Source organism: Triticum aestivum, chromosome 2B (genome assembly GCF_018294505.1).
Source record: "Triticum aestivum cultivar Chinese Spring chromosome 2B, IWGSC CS RefSeq v2.1, whole genome shotgun sequence".
Classification (NCBI taxonomy): domain Eukaryota; kingdom Viridiplantae; phylum Streptophyta; class Magnoliopsida; order Poales; family Poaceae; genus Triticum; species Triticum aestivum.
The window spans coordinates 495,090,945-495,112,019 of NC_057798.1; the positions used below are offsets into that span (position 1 = coordinate 495,090,945).

Below are 21,075 nucleotides of genomic sequence, written 5' to 3' on the forward strand. Positions count from 1 at the left end.
GCTCAAGGCGGAACCTGGGCAGGAGCACTTTTGCTCTCCGCCGGAGCGATTCTACCGGGGATACTTCCCTCCGGGAGGGGAAATCGAAGCCATCGTCATCACCAACAACCTTCTCATCATGGTATGACCAATCTTCATCAACATCTTCACCAGCACCATCTCATTTCAAACCCTAGTTCATCTTTTGTATTCAATCTTTGTATCAAAACCTCAGATTGGTACCTGTGGGTTGCTAGTAGTGTTGATTACATCTTGTAGTTGAGGCTAGTTTGTTTATTTGGTGGAAAATTATATGTTCAAATCCATGATGATATTCAATACCCCTATGATATTGAACATGAATATGATTTGTGAGTAGTTGCTTTTATTCTTGAGGACATGGAAGAAATCTTGTCATAAGTAAACATGTGAATTTGGTATTCGTTCGATATTTTGATGATGTGTATGTTGTGATTCCCTTATTGGTGTTATGTGAATGTCGACTAAATGACACTTCACCATCTTTGGGCCGAACGGAATGCATTGTGGAGTAGTTATTAGATGATGTGTTGCTAGAGTGACAGAAGTTTAAACCCTAATTTATGCGCTATACCGTAAGGGCTGATTTGGATCCATATGTTTCATGTTATGGTTAGATTTATCTTAATTCTTTTTTCGTAGTTGCGGATGCTTGCTAGAGGGGTTATGATGAGGACATGACTACCTTGGATACGACCAAAAATATTGCATACATGCATATTTGTCAGGTGATTTCTAGTGCAAACTATTCAATAATCTATTTATGTTATCCAGAAGAAAAATACTTCACACACTTTTGTGTTTTGTCTAATTGCACGTGTATGGGACATTTGTACAATTCACAATGAAGATAAGGGAGAAAGAGATGTTTACTTGCTGTTCAAAAAGTTCTCTCACGTCACTTTTGGGCCAAGAGAAGATAGAGTCCAAGTCTCTCACGTTCTGGATTCAGATTCGGACTGCACAGACATACCTGACTCAAAACGCCAACAACTTTTTCATACGGACTCCGAATTGGGTGATTCATTTTTTGTTGGAATCAAGAATTTGTGCTCTTTCTAGCCCATCTGGATTCACCTTCAAATTCGTCCGGAGTGTTGAGATATCGACGAAATAATCAGACGCTGCAGCAGAATCCGAGTCAAACAATAAGTCCAAAGGTGTTGCATCACCTCTACTTGGGCCCATAAGCCTTGTACGACCTAGGGTTGGTTTTAGGCTGCCTTGGGACGTTCTCCCACCTCCTTGGCCGCCACCCCTTGCTCCTATATAAGTAGATCCATCTAGTAGATTTTTCCTTGGGATCTGTTTAGTTAGAAGTTAGCCATTGCAACTTCGTGTAGTTCGTTTGTGTCCAACGACCAGACCAAGACCGCTTACGGATCCTCACTTTTATCAATACTTCATATATACTCACAATATTCAGATTGCTTTTATCATATTCTTGCTTGTTCTTCGATTGCTTGCAGGAATAGACCTTCGTGGTCAGGTTGATTGTGCTCCGGCGTGGTCAATAATCTCTCGGAGTTGGTTTAGCGAATGCTAAGGCGCAACGTCGTGCACGTTTGTAGTCGGATCGTCAAAGTCATATTCACCAAATCGATAGTTATCATCTCATCGAAAGATCGGGACACCTCCGCCTCTATCAAGTGGTATGGTATCAGTTTTCAGGTTGCTCGGTGAGAATTTCCAGTTTTCCCTATATTAGATTTATTTTCTTACCTATTGTCCAAGAAAAAGGCCACAAAAAAAAGTTAGATCTATTCATCCTTTGTCCAAGCCAGTCTGAGCCTATGCAATTTTCTTTTCATTGTTTGCATTATTGAATTATCGGTTGCATCGTCGTGTCGAGTTGCTGGCCTTAGTGTCTAGTTCGTTTAGAGTTTCGAGTTCTGTTCACATTAGTCACGCCGCCGCTGCATCGTTATCCCTTCCACTGTCCACCACCCATCCATCAACTTCCACCATGTGCTACCCATCGTTCATTGTCATAATCATAGTTGAAATCGTTCACATCTTCACTTGATCCAATCTGCATCTTATCTAGTTTATTTTGGAAAGGGTGAGAGAGAAAAAATACGGAGAAAAAAAAGAGAGAAAAAAAGAGAAAAAAAAGAAAGAAAAAAAGAGAGAAAGAAAAAGAAAAAAAAGTGTGAGCAAAAAAAAAGAGAAGAAAAAAAACGAATTTCGGATCTATCTAGACTCAATCTCGTAGCTGATTTCGGATTGGAATATGTTTTGCGCACTGTTAAGTAAACAGGTGTATCGTCCTCATACGACGTCCGTTTTGGCTCCGTGAGTACTCAAATTAAAGCTAGCGACGAGGCGCATCTAAATAGTTGCAGAAGCATGTTCACTATTTGGCCCCTAAAAATCGGCTTCTAAATAGGTCTTTTCGCCCTCCGAAGTTCGTGAACATAGTTTGTTCTAGTTTTTCAGGCCAGATTTATAATTCTTTGACTCATCATATCAATTCGGAATTGAGTGATTCTTTTTGCATTAGAAAGCTTGAGTTTGTAGCAAACTTTTCATGAGGAAAGTTGGAGAGAGAGTTGTTATATATCCTACTTGGCAGTTGTTATTCATCATTACCTTTACTGCCGTTGTGCTCTTCACTTATATCTTGCTGTCCAGAGCTACTTATCCTTCATTGATGCTTGTTGTGCTATGCCGTGACCTCATTAGTGTTCTAGGCTCGCGTCTCTAGTCCGGTCTAGCCTAGGACCAGCACAGTACCGTCGTCGAGCGTTTATTCAACATTGCATCTTTGAATTGATTATTGCTAATCTTTTGCTACCATATATAGCCAACCCAGCTCCACATATTTATACACCTTGTATACGTACGTTCCCCTGGCAATCGCTTTACACAATCTTCGGAGTTATTTGACACCGCTGGTTGCCTGTCACCACCTGTCGCATGGTAAGAACTTGTAAGATATTGATATTTGCTTTACTATAAGCACGTCACAACCACATCCTAGTAGTTCATAGGAACATTATTCTCGAATTTTATTTCTTGTTTCTACTAATCATGACAGGTTCCGGAGAAAGAAGTTCTTGGACGACGAACACATCTTCACCATCACGAGAGTTGGGACAACACACACGAGCACATGGTCAGGTTATCTCTTTACCATCATTTGAGGGTAGATTTAATCATGCTATTTATTTAGCTTGGGAGCTTGAAGTAGAACAACTTTTTAGTTACCATGACTTTTCTGAACTTGAGCGAGTACGAGCTGCCACTAGAGCATTTACTGGTTTTGCTTCTGTTTGGTGGAGTGTGCATTGTAAGAAAAACATTGATAACCAACCCACAACTTGGAAAGATTTGAAACATGTAATGAGACAACAATTTTTCCCTCGTTACTATCGTCGTGAATTGCTTCGCAAATTTGAACAATTTAAACAAGGCAATAACACTGTTCATGCTTACTACCAAGAGTTCAAATCTTATATGCATCATTGTGACATAGAAGAATCTGAGGATGATACAATGAATAGATTTTTTGGTGGTTTGAACCATGATATTCAGGCAAGATTTAGGTATATTCCTCGTTGCATTACTGGTATGTATGTTCGTGCTTGTACCTTTGAGAGACAGTTACAGGAGGATGCATTGGGTGACTATAACAACTACTATTCCAATTCATGCTCACTACCATCGGTTGATTCCTCCATCGTTGCACCTACTATAGCAGTCACACCTCAGATTGTGAGTGCGACATCATCTCAAGTGTATGGTACATTGTCATTATCCATACCAACATCAGCTACGTCTTTGCGACAAGGTAACAGTAAAGGTATTGATGATATAACTTCACATGAGAATGATGCATCCCTAATTAACTTAAATACATCATGTGTTGAGTTACCTGTTGATTTGAGCACGTCACCTATTTTAAAAAATCATGTTACTATCATGAATGCATCATGTGATCAAACAACTGAAATACCAACAATTTTGAGTGCACCCATTGAATTAACTATTGATGCAAAAGAATCAATGTTTAATCATTTTGATATGACCTCTAATCTTGGTGATGATTCTGTGTCCAATGACTTACTGCATGTTTGCTTATTTAAGCATGTTGTAGCATGTAAATTTGATGCAAGTAAGGTTTATTCACCAATGTTGGGATGGTTTAATGATGAATATTGTTAATGTTTTGATAAGAATAAGAGCTTCACTTATATGTGCAAACTGAGTTGTAATATTTTCATGCCTTCTACTTATGATAATATTTTGGCTTTATATTTTATGAGCTATGAAAGTTACTCATGTATACATGTGTCATATGTGCAAAAATCAAGGGAAGTAAAAATGGATGACATATACATATACAACATGTATACCTTGTCTCTTTTGTTAACCACATTTCAGATTAAGCAACGTCGAGGACGGCTTTGTTTTCAAAAGGGGGAGGATGATGAGGACATGACTACCTTGGATACGACCAAAAATATTGCATACATGCATATTTGTCAGGTGATTTCTAGTGCAAACTATTCAATAATCTATTTATGTTATCCAGAAGAAAAATACTTCACACACTTTTGTATTTTGTCTAATTGCACGTGTATGGGACATTTGTACAATTCACATATGAAGATAAGGGAGAAAGAGATGTTTACTTGCTGTTCAAAAAGTTCTCTCACGTCACTTTTGGGCCAAGAGAAGATAGAGTCCAAGTCTCTCACGTTCTGGATTCAGATTCGGACTGCACAGACATACCTGACTCAAAACGCCAACAACTTTTTCATACGGACTCCGAACTGGGTGATACTTTTTTTGTTGGAATCAAGAATTTGTGCTCTTTCCAGCCCATTTGGATTCACCTTCAAATTCGTCCGGGGTGTCGAGATATCGACGAAACAATCTGACGCTGCAGCAGAATCCGAGTCAAACAATAAGTCCAAAGGTGTTGCATCACCTCCACTTGGGCCCATAAGCCTTGTACGACCTAGGGTTGGTTTTAGGCTGCCTTGGGACATTCTCCCACCTCCTTGGCCGCCACCCCTTGCTCCTATATAAATAGATCCATCTAGTAGATTTTTCCTTGGGATTTGTTTAGTTAAAAGTTAGCCATTGCAACTTCGTGTAGTTTGTTTGTGTTCAACAACCAGACCAAGACCGCTTACGGATCCCCACCTTTATCAATACTTCATATATACTCGCAATATTCAGATTGCTTTTATCATATTCTTGCTTGTTCTTCGATTGCTTGCAGGAATAGACCTTTGTGGTCAGGTTGATTGTGCTCCGGCGTGGTCAATAACCTCTCGGAGTTGGTTTAGCGATTGCTAAGGCGCAACGTTGTGCACGTTTGTAGTCGGATCGTCAAAGTTATCTTCACCAAATCGATAGTTATCATCTCATCGAAAGATCGGGACACCTCCTCCTCTATCAGGTTAACCATAAGTGGGAGGCTTTTTCAAGTAAGTACAGCACCCAAGCAGCGGTCCACCCACATATGAAATTATCAAAGTAGCGAATGCGAATTAAACAAACATGATGAAAGTGACTAAACGAAATTCCCATGTGTCCTCAAGAACATTTTACTTGCTATAAGAGAAAGTTCCGTCATGTCCTTTTCTACCAAAAGGATTGGGCTACCTTACTTCACCTTTGTTACATTACTACTATTTGCTTGTTACAAATTGCCTTGCTATCAAACTATATGTTACCGACAATTTCAGTGCCTGCAGATAATACCTTGCTGGAAACCGTCTGTCATTTCCTTCTGCTCCTCGTTGGGCTCGACACTCTTACTTATTGAAAGGACTATGGTTGATCCCCTATACTTGTGGGTCATCAGGAGTCCGAGGACCTGGGGTGTCTAGAAGGTTTATGTCCTCTTCAGGGACCCGGTCCCTAGGTACATGTGGGTTCCAACAGAGGCACATTAAGGTCTAGGGTTTTACCCTTTATGAATTTTTTCGTGTTGGGTTGCTTCATAGGAGTGGTAGCATGATCCCCAACATCCTCGAATACCTCCACCCCTCTTAATAGTGTGGTTGTCCTCTGATTCAAATAAAATAAAATAAATCTTTGAGTCTTCAGAAAACTGGTACATTTTTTCCTTTTCGAATTAGGGGGTCAACCATGTCCATAGACAACTCATGAGAGGCCAATGTCCTGACATAAACTTGATAAACGACATTAGACCTCACAAACCCCATTGTCATCAACATAAAAATACTATTGAAGAAATAACACACTTTCAAGTTAAAAATTCAAAAATGTTTTAATTCATGAATCACAAATATGATTTATAATCCATCTTCAAGTATATTTGTCTCGACAAGAGCTTCGATACCATATCCCATATGGATACGTTTTGACAATAAAATTCACCTTAAAGTTCTCATCCCATGATATATGAAGTTGGCAGTGTATTGGTACCAAAATTGTTCAACAACCTGACAACCATATTAGTTTCTAGCAAGTTAGAGTAACCTAGCAAGTACCAACGAAAAAAAAGTAGTTGAAGCAAGCTCACACGTGGTCTTTTTTTTGAAGATATCCCTATGTAAAATCCAGCAATAAAAGCAGACCGTCAATCAGGATAATAGTTTGAGAGATAAAAATTTAAAAAATTTAAACTTAAAGAGTAATGTCATGCCTATGGGTAATTGTTGCATGCATGCAACCATGCGGCACCGCTCCCTAGTCCACTCCTTTTTTAAACCTTGTTTACGCTTGAACTGCCAACCAACCGTGCATTTTTTTCCTACAGGTTCTTGAAGCCATTAGTCATTAGGCATGCAGATCTCTAGAAAAAGTCCACTAGACGAGATCTCCTCACTTCTTCGATAATGAGTGCTCCTAGTTGATACAACTGCCCATCCGTTCTACTACGTGTGATTCACTCGGTCCAGTGCCTGCATCTTCTAAGCCATCGTCTTCTTCCTGCGTGCTAACCCCATGGCTAGGGTTCTAGCGTTTCTCGCGCTCTTGTGCCTTGTGGCCTCTGCGCTGGTTTGCGTCGGCGAAGCGAGGAAGATGGTTGGGGTGTACATGCTCAAGAAAGGGGATTTCTCCGTGAAGGTCACCAACTGGGGCGCCACTATCATGTCGATCATCGTCCCCGACAACAAAGGTATGATGAGCGGATGATGTTCCTCCCTTTCAATATAATATAAAATCAGACATTATTCTTTTGTTGGTACCCAGAAATCATGCAGCCTCTTAGGATGACACATGTTGGGTTTTTTCAATGGTTAAGTGATATCAAAGGTTGATGTCCATGAATATATCCATAGATGAACAAAAGAAACCATTTCCATGCGCAAATTCGATGAGTATTCATGCCAATTGTGTTTTATCGCCGTAAGAAGTTATAGCATTATAACTTAAAAATAAGCAAAATATTTTTTACTAGGACATAGGGGAGTTAGATTTCAAAAATATATATTTCCCACTCATATATATATATATATATATATATATATATATATATATATATATATATATATATATATATATATATATAATGTTTTAGGCACTAACACGATCTCTAATGTGCATTTTTATCATTAATTTCATAGGCTCGTGTTAGGAGAAAAATTTCATGTGCCCATTATTAGTAAAACTTAACAAAGTTTGAATATGCATATTAGAAAGTCATCTACTTACAAAAGGAAGGGTTGTGTGATAAATATTTGAAGGCCCACATAACAGAAAGGTTTTAATTCCCTCTGTAAATACTAGTAATTGTATTCCATGCCAACCCATAAATAATCGGATTACCAACCCTGAGTTTTGCCCCATACACAAATTAAAGCACCGCACCTATACAGATGTGGGTTTGGGTATCCAAACTCCCGAGTATTCCTCAAAAGAAAAAAAACACTCGAGTAAAATTGTCATGTTTAATAGCTTCCTTCTTTTTTTATTTTTTTTTTAATTTTTTGCGGGTAGCTTCCTTCATTTGTTGTGAGCTTGTTTTTGTGTGTGAGGCTTGATATACCGAAATGATTTTGTAGGGAATTTAGCTGATGTTGTGCTGGGTAAAGACACCCTCGCTGAATATGTTGTAAGATCTTCGAATTCCATCTTCTCCAACTAATCTACATATGAGCCCAACGTCTTAGGATTATTGTTATCACAATTTCAATCTGTTTCCTCTGAATATTTGCTCTTGCGAACCAGAACGATACGGCCTACTTCGGCCCGCTGAGCGGGCGCGTAGCACAACGAATGGCCAGAGGCCGGTTCGTCCTCGACGGCAAAGTATACCACACGTACATCAACGACGGCAGGAACGCCATCCATGGTATGCATTGTTCGATTCTGTCAAGAGCTACCTGCGATAACATATGCGTTACTTCATTTTCTACTGTTATAGGCGGCCACAGGGGATTCAGCAAAGTCATATGGACGGTGAAGGAGTACGTCGCCGGCGGCGACTCCCCGTATATCACGCTGTACTACCGCAGCTTCGACGGGGAGCAAGGTAGGGAAAACGACACGACCCAATTCTTTACCATACAAAAAACTGTCGTGTCGTTGATCAATCATGCTTGCAACCAACATTATGAATCAGGATTCCCCGGAGACCTGGACGTGTACGCGACCTACCAGGTGTCGAGCCCATACGTGCTGAGCATCCGCACGAACGCAACGGCGCTGAACAAAGCGACGCCGGTGAACTTCCTGCAGCACGTGTACTTCAACCTGGGCGGGCAGGGCAGCGGCGACGTGCTGGGCCACACGCTCCAGCTCTCCGCGTCCCGGTACACCCCGATGGACGAGGAGCTCCTCCCGTCGTCGGGCCGCGTCGACCCGGTGGCCGGCACGAACTACGACTTCCGGACGCCGACGCCCATCGGCGCGCGCATCCGGCAGGTCATGGGCGGCAAGGGCGTCCGCGGGTACGACATCAACTACGTGATCGACGGGGCCGGCATGCGGAAGGTGGCGGCGGTCCGGGACGGCGCGTCCGGGCGCGCGCTGCAGCTGTGGGCCAACCAGCCGGCCATGCAGCTCTACACCGGCAACGGGCTGAACAACACCAGGGGGAAGGGCGGCATCGTGTACCGGCAATACGCTGGGTTCTGCCTTGAGACGCAGGCGTACCCGGACGCCGTGAACCACCCCGAGTTCCCGTCGGTGACGGTGAGGCCCGGCCAGGTGTACAAGCACTACATGCTCCTCAAGTTCTCCTTCTAACTTAACTTTGTAGTAGTATGGTTTCCCATCGGGAAAAATAAAATAAAAATTAGGCGTGTATGATGTGTTGGGTTTGGGCCAGGACATCGGGTATCTTCTTTCCAAACGGGCCCAGCTTGTGTAAGCAAAAAGTTGACTCTGAGGATCACGCTACGCTACACTCCGGTGTCGTGTCGGTGCACCGTGTAAGACAATAAGTTTTGGGGAACCAGCACAATCCTCTAGGGGTGGCTTATCTCATTATATATAATGGTTGTGTTACAATACGTACAATATACGTACATAGGTACAGAAGCTATACATAGTCTAACACCCTCCCTCAATCTTAGCCACTTTCTAAAGAACTGAGAAGGGTAAGATTGCGCCTACAAGCCTCAAACTGTGGCAGCGGTAAAGGCTTAGTGAAGATGTCTGCAAGTTGATCCTTAGATGAGATAAACTTGATCTGGAGTTGCTTCTGTGATACACGTTCCCGTACAAAGTGATAGTCAACTTCAATGTGTTTCATTCGGGCATGAAATACTGGATTTGCAGAAAGGTATGTAGCACCGATGTTATCACACCAAAGAATAGGAGGCTATGGTTGAGACAAACCCAACTCCTGAAGCAAAGATTGCACCCAAATAATCTCTGCAGTAGCATTAGCCACAGCCTTGTACTCAGCTTCAGTACTGCTACGTGACACAGTAGCCTGTTTCCGAGCACTCCAGGCGATCAAATTAGAGCGAAAGAATACTGCATAACCCCCCGTGGATCGCCTGTCATCTGGGCTACCAGCCCAATCTGCATCAGAGAAGGCCGAAAGGACCCGAGAGGAAGTCGGCCAAATATGCATACCAAATGTCAGGATGAACTGAACATAACGAAGAATGCGTTTAACAGCAGCCCAATGAGTATCTCTGGGAGCCTGAAGATACTGACAAACCCTGTTAACAGCATAAGAGATATCTGGTCTCGTGATCGTCAAGTACTGAAGTCCACCAACAATGCTCCTGTACTCTGTGGCATCCGCAGGAGACAAAAGTTCACCATCAACAGCTGTTATCTTGTCGGTAGACGACATGGGTGTGGTGGTCGGTTTGCACTTCAGCATGCCAGCTCTTTGTAACAACTCCAAGGAGTACTTCTTCTGCATAAGGACAAGACCAGTAGCACGAGAGGTGACCTCAACTCCAAGAAAGTAGTGAAGCTTCTCAAGATCTTTGACCGCAAAATCAGCACCAAGAGAGCAGACAGAAGCATCAGCAGCATACTGAGAAGAGCTGACAAGGATAATATCATCGACATATACCAAAAGATACATAGTGACTTCTGGCTTCTGTAGAAGAAATAATGAAGTGTCAGCAGTGGACGGCACAAACCCATGAGCACGAAGGGCAGAGGCAAGGCGGGCATGCCAGACACGAGGAGCTTGCTTCAAACCATATAGTGCTTTGGAAAGACGACAGATATAGTCAGGACGATCAGGATCAGAGAAACCAGGCGGTTGTTTCATATAAACCTCTTCCTCCAAAAATCCATGTAGAAAAGCATTCTGCACATCAAGTTGACGAAGTGACCAACCACGAGAAACAGAAATGGAAGAAGAAGCCGAATAGTGGTAGGCTTGACGACAGGACTGAAGGTGTCCTCATAGTCAAGACCATGACGCTGCCGAAAACCGCGAGCAACAAGTCGCGCTTTGTAACGCTCAATAGATCCATCCGAATGCTTCTTCACTTTGAATACCCATTTTGAGTCAATAACATTTACCCGTGGTGGTAGAGGAACGAGAGTCCATGTCTTGTTACGAAGAAGAGCATGAAACTCCTGCTCCATAGCCTCTCGCCAATGTGGAATGCGCAGGGCAGCCTGATATGAGCGAGGCTCAGAAGATGGATCTGCAACAGCAGCAGCCAAACAAGCAGCCAACCAAGCAACCGTACCATCCTTACGTTCCTTAGGTTTGAAAATGCCACTGCGACTGTGTGTATGTGGTCGGGACACAGGAACCACCGAGGTCGACGGAGCAGCCTGCAACGGGCTGAAGGACGACGACGTTGACGAGTCAGCCGGTGACGAGGAGCCAGTCACGGTAGCCTCGGACTCGGTCGGCGAAGAAGGCCGGCCCACCGGCGAAACCGGCAGAGCAGACGAAGCAGTTGGCGACTCCGGCATCACAGACCGGGCCGATGGCGAGCTCGGCATAGTGGGCCGTGGCGCGGCCGGTGTCGCGGGCCGATCTGCTGATGAAGGCAACGTGAGGACCCGAGCCGCGGGCGAAGATGGCGTGACGGGCCGAGCCGCAGGCGAAGACGGCGTGACGGGCCGAGCCGCGGACGACTCGGCGGTCGCTGGCGAAACAGACCGAGCAGTGGAGATGCTCGGCGCGACGGGCTCGTCGGGTGACCATGCATGGGCACGCGAATCGATGCCATGCAAAATAGGGCGATCGACGTGCCCACCAGAAGACGATGATGATGATGGTGAATCCTCCAACAGCTCCAAACGAGCTCCACGTCCGGTTCCTGCACCATGGTTAGGTAACAGCAAAGGAGAGTATGCAACATCATCAAATTGGTCAGAAGCAACAGAGGATGAATGCAGGGATGGTGGTTCGACAGTGGACACAGGAAGGTTGGCAAAGGGAAAAACATGCTCATCAAACACGACGTCCCGAGATATATAGACACGATTAGTGGGAACATGAAGACATTTGTAACCTTTATGAAGAGAGCTATAGCCAAGAAAAACACACTTCTTAGAACGAAACTCAAGCTTGCGCTTGTTATATGGACGAAGATGCGGCCAGCAAGCACACCCAAATACCTTGAGAAAGGTATAATCAGGTTGTTCATTAAGGAGAACCTCAATGGGAGTCTTCATGTTTAAAACACGAGTAGGAGTACGGTTGATGAGAAAGCATGCAGTGGTGAAAGCATCACTTCAAAACCGAAACAGAACATATGCATGGGCCAAAAGAGTAAGACCAGCTTCAACAATATGACGATGCTTACGTTCGACTGAACCATTCTGCTGATGTGTATGTGGACATGCTAAACGATGAGCTATCCCAAGCGACTGAAAGAAAGAGTTGAGGTTGCGATATTCGCCCCCCCAGTCCGACTGGACATGAACAATTTTGTGCTTGAGAAGACGCTCAATATGTTTTTGAAACTGAACAAAAATATCAAACACATCAGATTTGCGTTTAATAAGGTAAAGCCAGGTAAAGCGACTATAAGCATCAACGAAACTGATATAGTAATTATGACCACTGACAGAAGTCTGAGCAGGACCCCATACATCTGAAAACACAAGTTCTAAAGGATGTTTCACCTCACGACTGGACTCCGAAAAAGGAAGTTGATGACTCTTCCCCTGCTGACAAGCATCACACACTGCTACATCTTTATTACTAGACAAACTAGGAAGCTCATGACGACGCAAAATATGACGGACAATAGGTGTGGCCGGGTGACCAAGACGAGCATGCCACTGTGACGGAGAGACCCGAACTCCACTGAAAACACGAGCGACACCAGGATGCTCCAGACGGTAGAGGCCCTGGCACAACCGCCCACTAAGAAGAATGTCCCTCGTGCCCCGATCCTTAATAAAAAGATCAAAAGGGTGAAATTCACAAAGCACATTATTATCACGTAGTTTAGGAACTGAAAGAAGATTACGGGTCACAGATGGAACTCGAAGAACATTGCGAAGCTGAAGACTCCTATTGGAATGTCTAGTGAGAAGAGATGCTTGACCAATATGAGAGATGTGCATACCTGCTCCATTGGCGGTGTGGATCTTGTCGGAGCCATGATAGGGTTCACGAGTGTGAAGCTTCCCCATCTCGCTAGTCAGATGCTCTGTCGCCCCAGAGTCCATGTACCAGTGTGGATCGATGGAGTAGGACTGAGTGTGTCCCTGTTGCTTCTGCGGCGCGGGACGATCAGCCATGGCGACCTGACGGGCATTGTTGCGTGTATCTTTGCCGTCATTGCCAAGACCAAGGAAGCTTCGCTGGAAGCGCTTATGACACTTGGAGGCCCAGTGCCCATCGCGGCCACAAAGCTGACACACACGTGGACCGCCAGCCCCCGGTAAGGTCGCAGTAGGTGGGGGGGCCGAGGCGGGCGACGGTGGCAGCCCCAAGGGAGACCGGGGTGATGAAGAAGAGCGGCCACCCTTGGTGGCAGCGTTGGCCGAGAGGGAGCCAGTGCCCCTGGTGCGGCGAGTCTCGACCCGTTGCTCAGTGAGAAGGAGCCGAGAGAAAACCTCGTGTGCCAGCATGGGTGTCGAGTTGCCTCGCTCGTTGATGATCTTGACTAAGGCATCATACTCCTCATCAAGACCATTGACAATAAACGAGTTGAACTCGGAGTCGGTAGGGGCTGTCCAATGGAGGCCAATGTGTCGACGAGGCCCTTGACCTTGTTGTAGAACTCAGTGGCAGTGGAGTTAAGCTTCTGACACTCTCCAAGCTGACGACGGAGTGCAGAGACACGAGCCTGGGACTGCGCTGCAAAGGTGCGCTCAAGGATGGTCCAGGCCTCATGAGACGTCTTCGCGAAGACAACAAGGCCGGCAACTGCCGGCGAGAGCGACCCCTGGATGGAGGAGAGGTTCGCCTGGTCCTGCCCCGTCCAGACGCGATGGGCCGGATTGTAGACCGGACCGTGCACGCTGTCTACCAGCGCGGGTGGGCAGGGAAGCGATCCGTCGATGTAGCCTAGCAGGTAGTGACTCTCCAAGAGCGGGAGAACCTGCGCACGCCAGAAGATGTAGTTGTCGGCGGAGAGCTTGATGGTGATGAGATGACCGAAGTGAAACGGCGGCGGCGAAGACGATCCCATCGAGGAGGCTGCCTGGGGTGCAAACACCATGGAGGCAGCCGGAGGCACCGAAGCCAATGCGGGAGGAGGCGGGACCGCAGCCAGGGCGGGCGCCGCAAAGCTCGCGGCCGGTGCGGACGCCGCAAGGCCCGCGGCCGGGGCGGACGCCGCCAACCCCACCAGCGGGGCAGTGTGATCCGCTTGCGGCAGGAGCGGCGGGACGATGCCTGCGGAGTCCGCAGCGGACGGCGGCGCCGCGGTGTGGACCACGAGGTCACGCCCAAGCGAGGGCGCCGGCGGCGTGGAGAAGACGGAGCCGATGCTCCTTGTCCCGATCGGAGCCGGAACAGAGACGGCATCGAGTAGGAGGTTGAGCAGAGCCGCAAGAGAGGCCGGGAGGAAGCCCGCAGCAGTGGAACCGGTGGTGGCGGCGCTCGACATGGCGGCGGCGCGATCGATGGCGCGGCGGCGGCGCGATCGATGGCGCGGCGGCGGCGGTGAAGGCGGCGGCGGCTGCGGCGGCGGTGCGGGTATTAGGGTTTAGAAGCGGAAGCGATCGTAACCTAGCGTGATACCATGTAAGACAATAAGTTTTGGGGAACCAGCACAACCCTCTAAAGGTGTCTTATCTCATTATATATAATGGTTGTGTTACAATACATACAATATACGTACATAGGTACAGAAGCTATACATAGTCTAACACACCGGATGCGACGACCCGCATTGCCATCACAAGTTTGGCAGCGCGCAGGCAGTATGCGCAAGCAGCCACGAACCGAAAGCGCAAGGAAGCCGTAGTGACGCCACGGCCCCGGCCACGAGGCTCACGCGCGCATCAGGTGACACGGCGACCCGCTACGTGCGTGTACGTTTCCGGAGGGTCAGGTGGCAAAGGCAAAACCCGAGCAATGCTACACTTACGTAGCAATCAAACGTAAAGTAACGTAATGGCTTAGGTGGCATTTTTCAGTTGGAGGAAATTAGAAGAGGGACCCCACCCAGTTGGAATCAGGGGGTAGAGGGATTAGCAGTTAGTCTAATTACGTAACAGTACGTAGGCATTTTATAGGTGTAGCATTTTTGGGCAAAACCCCAACACGCATGACGCGCGACGCTATGTGTACAACATCGGGTTTTTTTTTTTTTTGAAAACGGCTACAACATCGGTTGCGTGCACTGCTCACAACGGAAACGCTTTCCGCTTTTGCGACATATATGGACATAGCGTCGATCGCTTTAACAAATTATGGATCTTTTGTTAATTTCGGTCACCAGTGCACGTTGCTAAGCATGAACTTAAGCAAGAACACGCAAGAGGGTTGTGTGTATTTTGCATTAATTAAGATATAGATATAGGAGATGTCACTGCATTTTAAGTTATGTGCAACGTGAGCGAAATGCTATCGTCATTTCTAGTTCTTTGCTAAAGAGTGTGGCTTGAAGATTGGATTGTTCATATATACAAAGGCTTCCAAACGCCAAATCTTCAACAAATTGTCTATCTTTCTCATGAAATATGCAGGCATTCGATGAATAGACCATGCCAACATCGGAACATGAGAGATGCATAGTTTTGCTGTTGACACGCATTCGAACGGACAAAATAAACGCCGGAGCATTAAACGAAACGGATGGTTCATTCGGTGGATCATCACGGAGGAGGAATACAGGTCCCTCTTAGGTTCACATACAAACAAACAAACAAACAAACACGCGATTATTCATGGTTCAACATGGCCAGATGGGCAGGACGCTACTACGACGGGGGCAGTTACTACAACTTCTTGAAGCGGCCGGATTGCTCATGCTCGCTCACTTCCCTGATGGCGGCACGGTAGTCTGGGGCTGCTCCTTCACGTTGGCGGGGGCTGCTGGAGGCGTTGCAGTGGCCGGGGTCTTGTCCTTCTGCTCCAGTCCCAATGGCGGACCGTCAACATTGTAATAGGAACCCTAGAACATATACTTTCCGAACTTAATTTGTGAATGATTTTCACTAAACTCTAGATAGAGTGGTGCTAAAATAACATGAGAGGAATCAAAGGTAAAACAATCAAAGGAGTGATGCTACTACTACCTCGGTGAAAATCTTGAAAGCCTCTTCAGGGGACTTGGTTTTCAGCACGTACAGAGCTTCCTCCTGCATGCAGTGAAACGAGTCAAACTATGGTAATTGCACCAGGAAATTGAGACCGGGAGTTAATTCATACAGCTGCGGCGGCGGCAGCAAACTATGCTAGTAGTGCTAGTAAGTTGCTCCCCAAATATGTGAGTGGTAAATCATCTGGCTTTTGCATCTACTCCATATATGATGTACTACCTCTCTCTCAGTTTACAGGGCATGCGCGTACCCCTAGGTCGTCAATTTGACCAACCTAATACAAGTCATATATTACAAAAAATATACCAACATAAACTTTGGAGTTTCTACTTTTAAAAGGTATAATTTTTGTGTTATATAGTTTATATTAGGGTGATAAAATTGGCAACCTAGGTATACGCGTAGGACTTGTAAACTGAAACGGAGGTAGTATTCCTAATATTTTTAATTAATGTAACTCTTCTAGTTAGTATTCAATTAATATATTCAGATTGAAGCTTTGAATCTCGGATCTAAATTTCTCAAGATCTTACTCACAACTTCTTGTCGATCTATTTTGCCCATACATGAGGCATACTATGTATTAGTGCTAGACTGGATAACACAAACAATATCTATGAGCATATGAGCAAAATACACAAGATCTAGCAAGGGATCCAATTCTGAATCCATGAAACCAACTGTAATCTGCCTAAAAAAAAGTAACCATCATGATTTCCTATGGCTAGAATTGTATGGATCTATGACTACAATCGTAACACAAGAATGCAGAGAATTACTATAAAAAGATTCAAACGGAGAAAAGCGCGCGAAACCGTGATTTCAAAAAAGCACGCGAAAGGCAACACAATTCAAGAACCATATATAAGTGGGTACTGAAATTGAGCATAGATCGTATATACCCTGGCTCGCGCCATTTGCTCGCTGGTGAGGGTCGGGGCCTCTAGAAGGTCATCATCATTCCGGATGTAGAAATCGTCCTCATCGTCGGCGTCGTAGGAGTACTCCTGCCTCTTGATCGAGCCCATCCTCTTCGGATCACTTGGGAAGTTTGGGAGAAGATGGAAAGGGGATAGCTAGGGACTGCGAGCACACAATGCAGGTAGGGTGGAGGGGATGGGGGTCCTTTTGTAGGTGGCCGGAGGCGAGTGAGACGGTGGGGAGGGGATCATACGTGCATAGTGAGAAGTGACACGTATCGGGCCAGATCGGCAGCTCTATCCTCTATTAATTCCAGTTCATTGCAGTTTGTAATCTCCCTGCCGCGTCCGGCCGGACGTCACGCATTAGGGGATGGTTGAATGCCAGGCCGGAGCGCATGCATGATAATTTGGTGAGGCGTAAATGCTAGCTTGCTTTGGAAGTTTGTTTTGACCCGGGTTAAACACAAGCTAATGCGTACGTGGAGATTATTGGAGAGGTTCGGTTATGTGTCGGTGCTGTCACGTATACTACGTACAGCAGTCCAAAATAAGAAGTTGAGATGTGCAGCAGACATGAGCATAAAATAGTGGAGTAGTAGCAACACAGACGCAGTTAATGGGCATCTGAATGATACATTTTCCGGTTAATCATTGTCACAACATACACTTAATCATTTACCAAGGAAAAGAGAACTCCAGAAACAAACCACAGAAAAGAACAGAAGGTGATAACGGAGCAGCGAAGGTTTAGCTGATCTTGCAAGTATCAGTCATCACACGTTCTGTACACACATTACGTTACCTCGATCGGTATCTCATGTACAGGGGGCAGGCGTTGCATGCATATGCATGCATGCGCGTTTAGACCTTGAACCCGAGGTAGTTGGGCATGCCGGTGAACTTGAGCCATGTCGCCCCGTCGATGAAGGGCCCTGCGGTGAACTGCTCGGCCTCCTTGTTCCCGATGACGCGGAACCCTGGCCAGGTGACCCTCTTGCTGGTGCCGGCGCCGGGGCCGCGGTTGCCGAACTCGGCGTAGTAGAGCGTCTTGAGCCCGAAGTCGCCGTTCCACGGCATGTACCCCTCGGGCTTGATGAAGTCGGCGATCATGCTCTCCATGATGACCAGCCGCGAGAACTCCTTCCACGGCCGGCCCAGGAAGGACGGGATCTTGAAGCGGTCCGCGAACAGCTTCTGGTCCGGCACCAGGCGGCAGTTCTGGATGACCAGCCCGGACTTCATGTTGGGGTCCGTGCGGCCGTGCGCGGTCACCGAGTTCTGCTGGTTGTCCATGGGCCGGCGCGTGATGATGAGGCAGTTCTGGAAGACGGCGGCCGAGTTGCCGAAGATGAAGTCGATGGTGCCGGAGATGACGCAGTTGCGGAAGAACTGGCGCCGGGCGTGCACGTACAGCGTGTCCTGGAACGCGTCGAACCGGCAGTTGAAGAACGCCGAGAGGTCGCCCTGCACCCGCAGCGCCACCGCCTGGTGCTTCTCCGCGCCGGCCGTGTTGTGGAACCCCATGTTCTTGCAGATGAACCCGGCCGCCTCAATGGCTGCAGCATGCAGCAGACAAGATACGTTATTAAATTACTACCTGCATTGCCCTGTGCAACCTAACCTTACTCGTGCTGCACCAAATATATACTCCTACTAGCTAGCTAGGGCTCACAGAAGGTGGCGGTCTTCATGGTGGTGATGCCGTCGGCGAAGCTCTTGCTGCCGGTGACGCGGCTTTGCTTGGGGCCGTCGCCGTACATGAATATGTTCACCTTGTCCTTGGGGACCATGACCATCTCCTCGTAGACCCCAGCCTTGACGTAGATGACGTACCGGCCCGGGTGATCCTTGGGCATGGAGTTCACGGCGTCCTGGATGGTCTTGAATTTGCCGCTGCCGTCCTTGGCCACAATCGCGTTCGGCTGTGGCAAGCCACCGGAGGCCAGTAGCTTCCTTTCTGGAGCCCTCATCCACGCGGGGTACCTGGACTCATCCGCAGACAAGAGGCGGCGGCGGGAGTCGGTCTTGAACACGTCGAGGTCGAGCTTCTTGAAGATGGCGCCGAGGCTGTTGGTGATGGCGAGCGCGTTGCTGCTGAGCTCCGTGGCGTTGCGCAGGATGCCCTGCATGTCCGCCTTGAGCTTCTCGTCGGCGAAGCCATCGGCGCAGGTGTCGATAAAGGTCATCACACCGGTGATCCAGTGCTCGAGGTCGTCGGTGCGGCCAAGGAGCACCTTGATGTCGCCGCCGGCCATCTCGACCATGCCCTTGAGGTCGTCCACGGAATCCTCCAGGAGCTCCTTGCAGTCCTGGCGCGCGCCCTCCGTCAAGGGGTCGCTCGACTTGGCCTCCCCGATACTTTTTGACCGCTCCACCGCCGACTTGATCGACTCCAACGCCGACTTGGCAACGGTGGCGAACACCTCTTTGGGGTTCTCGGTGCCATTGGAGGCCGAGGTGAGGGTCTTCTCGCACGACTCCTTGTACAGCGTGGGGGCGCACAGAGACTTGACCGACTTGCCGGAGGTGGCAAGGTTGGCCTCACCCGGGACATTGAAGTTGTCGCCGGCCTTATTATTACCGGAGCTGGTCACGGTGGCGACTACGCCCACCACGACCGCGACGACAAGGATGGCCCCCAGGCCCCCGAGGAGGAAGTTATTTGCCATTTCGGCCGGCGAGAAAGGTTTCTGAGGGATTGAAGGGAAACCACAATTTATAATGGAAGGATGCATGGCAGTGGCAAGGGAATTATTGATTCGAGCGCTGTTTGCGGCATGTCCTGTCCGCAGGTGGTCGTTAGGTTTTGACGTACAGAAGAGCGGTGTCTATTTGGGGATCGCGTTGGCCCTGGTCAATGGGGTGACATCCTTCGGAGAGTTCTTCCCCGCTGACTGGTCATTGTCTGTCTGCTTTCTAAAATCGGTCACGCTTGTCTCTCAAAAAGAAAATGCGACATGCAGTCGGTTCAAGCAGCCGAAATTTTCTCGGAGTACCTTACTTTATTTTAGAATTCCACAATGAAATACTGAATTTTCTAGCAATTATACTACTCCGATCCGAAATAAAAAAGAACCCTCAAATTATTTTGAGAAATTAAAATAAGCACGCTATTCTAAATCGAAGTAAAGTCAAACTTTCTAGTATATTATATTATATTACGGCTTTATTACATTCATAGAAAGGAGATAAAATGAGAAATCTTTACCATCCAATCTGAGAATTCATCTAGATGAGATATAATTTGGTCTCATTCACTTTGAAAATAAAAACAGATACAACCAACGTCAGCACACACGCATCTTATAACATCACATCAATTGGCTATAAAAAGTGAATGAAAACAAATTATATTTCATCTAGATGAGTTCTAGCAAAACTGATATTTTTTTATTCAAAAAGGCACCTCACTCTAACTGATCCATAAAAAATAGAGGAGTAAACCTTAGGGCATCACTAGAGTCACTAAGCTCCCAAGAATTCACAGCTCCTAGTGAATCGGGGTCTTTGGAGTCGGTTCGTGAGCCCAGTTGTTAATATGTGTTACGCTGCTTATACCTGTATATGGGCCTGCTGTGAGTCGTGGCGGTTGTAATGGGCCTTTTTTGCGTACGTGTCGGTGGTTGCGTGCGTCTCTCGCTTCTCGGTTGTTTTTGTTGGCGACGGTTGTGCGTCGGTTCCTAGAGACGGCGTCGGTGTTCCCTGCGCTAGCGACTGCTGTTTTCTCGGGGAGAGTGAGCTGGTCGTGCCGTCTGGGGCTTCGTCTTCCGCATCTCCCTTGTCCGGTTTGCTGGGTAGCCGGAGGGGTTCACTTCGATGTCCAGTTGCAGGGTTTGATCGGCTGTTGGTGTTTCCTGTGATGCATCTTATGGTTTGATTTCCTTCTCTGCTCTTGTTTTTATCTCCTACTTGTATAATAGGGCATTGTTTTTCCTCTGAGGCCCGTCAAGGACATGCATGACCTCCAGCACATCGCACCAAGGGGCCACAATAGGCATCAAAACTTCCTTAAATTGCGAGAGTACTTACGCCATGTATG

The 21,075-nt window shown here is 46.9% G+C and overlaps 3 protein-coding genes across 4 annotated transcripts; 1 reads left to right on the forward strand and 2 right to left on the reverse strand.

Moving 5' to 3' along the window:
- The first annotated feature begins 6,752 nt into the window (after positions 1–6,752).
- LOC123041484 (galactose mutarotase) lies at positions 6,753–9,415 on the forward strand. The gene is made up of 5 exons (XM_044464084.1): positions 6,753–7,123; positions 8,010–8,059; positions 8,176–8,299; positions 8,372–8,479; positions 8,570–9,415. Exons 1-5 carry the CDS (start codon positions 6,949–6,951, stop codon positions 9,193–9,195), a joined length of 1,083 nt encoding a protein of 360 aa, XP_044320019.1. The 5' UTR covers positions 6,753–6,948; the 3' UTR covers positions 9,196–9,415.
- Positions 9,416–15,633: 6,218 nt separating this feature from the next.
- LOC123041486 (uncharacterized) lies at positions 15,634–17,235 on the reverse strand. Of its 2 annotated transcripts, none has more exons than XM_044464086.1 (3): positions 17,016–17,235; positions 16,087–16,152; positions 15,634–15,965 (listed from the first exon to the last, which is right to left on the reverse strand). In XM_044464086.1, exons 1-3 carry the CDS (start codon positions 17,139–17,141, stop codon positions 15,828–15,830), a joined length of 330 nt encoding a protein of 109 aa, XP_044320021.1. In that variant the 5' UTR covers positions 17,142–17,235; the 3' UTR covers positions 15,634–15,827. The 2 variants fall into 2 exon arrangements, with proteins under 2 accessions (XP_044320021.1, XP_044320022.1); XM_044464087.1 differs by having other exon boundaries at positions 16,090–16,152; positions 17,016–17,227.
- A 418-nt stretch (positions 17,236–17,653) lies between these two features.
- LOC123041485 (pectinesterase) lies at positions 17,654–19,720 on the reverse strand. The gene is made up of 2 exons (XM_044464085.1): positions 18,709–19,720; positions 17,654–18,592 (listed from the first exon to the last, which is right to left on the reverse strand). The coding sequence occupies exons 1-2, from the start codon at positions 19,703–19,705 to the stop codon at positions 17,898–17,900; spliced, it is 1,692 nt and encodes a 563-aa protein (XP_044320020.1). The 5' UTR covers positions 19,706–19,720; the 3' UTR covers positions 17,654–17,897.
- Positions 19,721–21,075: the final 1,355 nt, after the last annotated feature.

Coding starts and splice junctions, on each gene's coding strand:
- LOC123041484 (XM_044464084.1), top strand. CDS start 6,949: ATGGCTAGGGTTCTAGCGTTTCTCGCGCTCTTGTGCCTTGTGGCCTCT. Junction 8,060..8,175: donor ACACCCTCGCTGAATATGTT/GTAAGATCTTCG, acceptor CTTGCGAACCAG/AACGATACGGCCTACTTCGG. Junction 8,300..8,371: donor CGGCAGGAACGCCATCCATG/GTATGCATTGTT, acceptor CTACTGTTATAG/GCGGCCACAGGGGATTCAGC.
- LOC123041486 (XM_044464086.1), bottom strand. CDS start 17,141: ATGGGCTCGATCAAGAGGCAGGAGTACTCCTACGACGCCGACGATGAG. Junction 16,153..17,015: donor AGCAAATGGCGCGAGCCAGG/GTATATACGATC, acceptor CACTGCATGCAG/GAGGAAGCTCTGTACGTGCT. Junction 15,966..16,086: donor TCAAGATTTTCACCGAGGTA/GTAGTAGCATCA, acceptor TATATGTTCTAG/GGTTCCTATTACAATGTTGA.
- LOC123041485 (XM_044464085.1), bottom strand. CDS start 19,705: ATGGCAAATAACTTCCTCCTCGGGGGCCTGGGGGCCATCCTTGTCGTC. Junction 18,593..18,708: donor CATGAAGACCGCCACCTTCT/GTGAGCCCTAGC, acceptor TGCATGCTGCAG/CCATTGAGGCGGCCGGGTTC.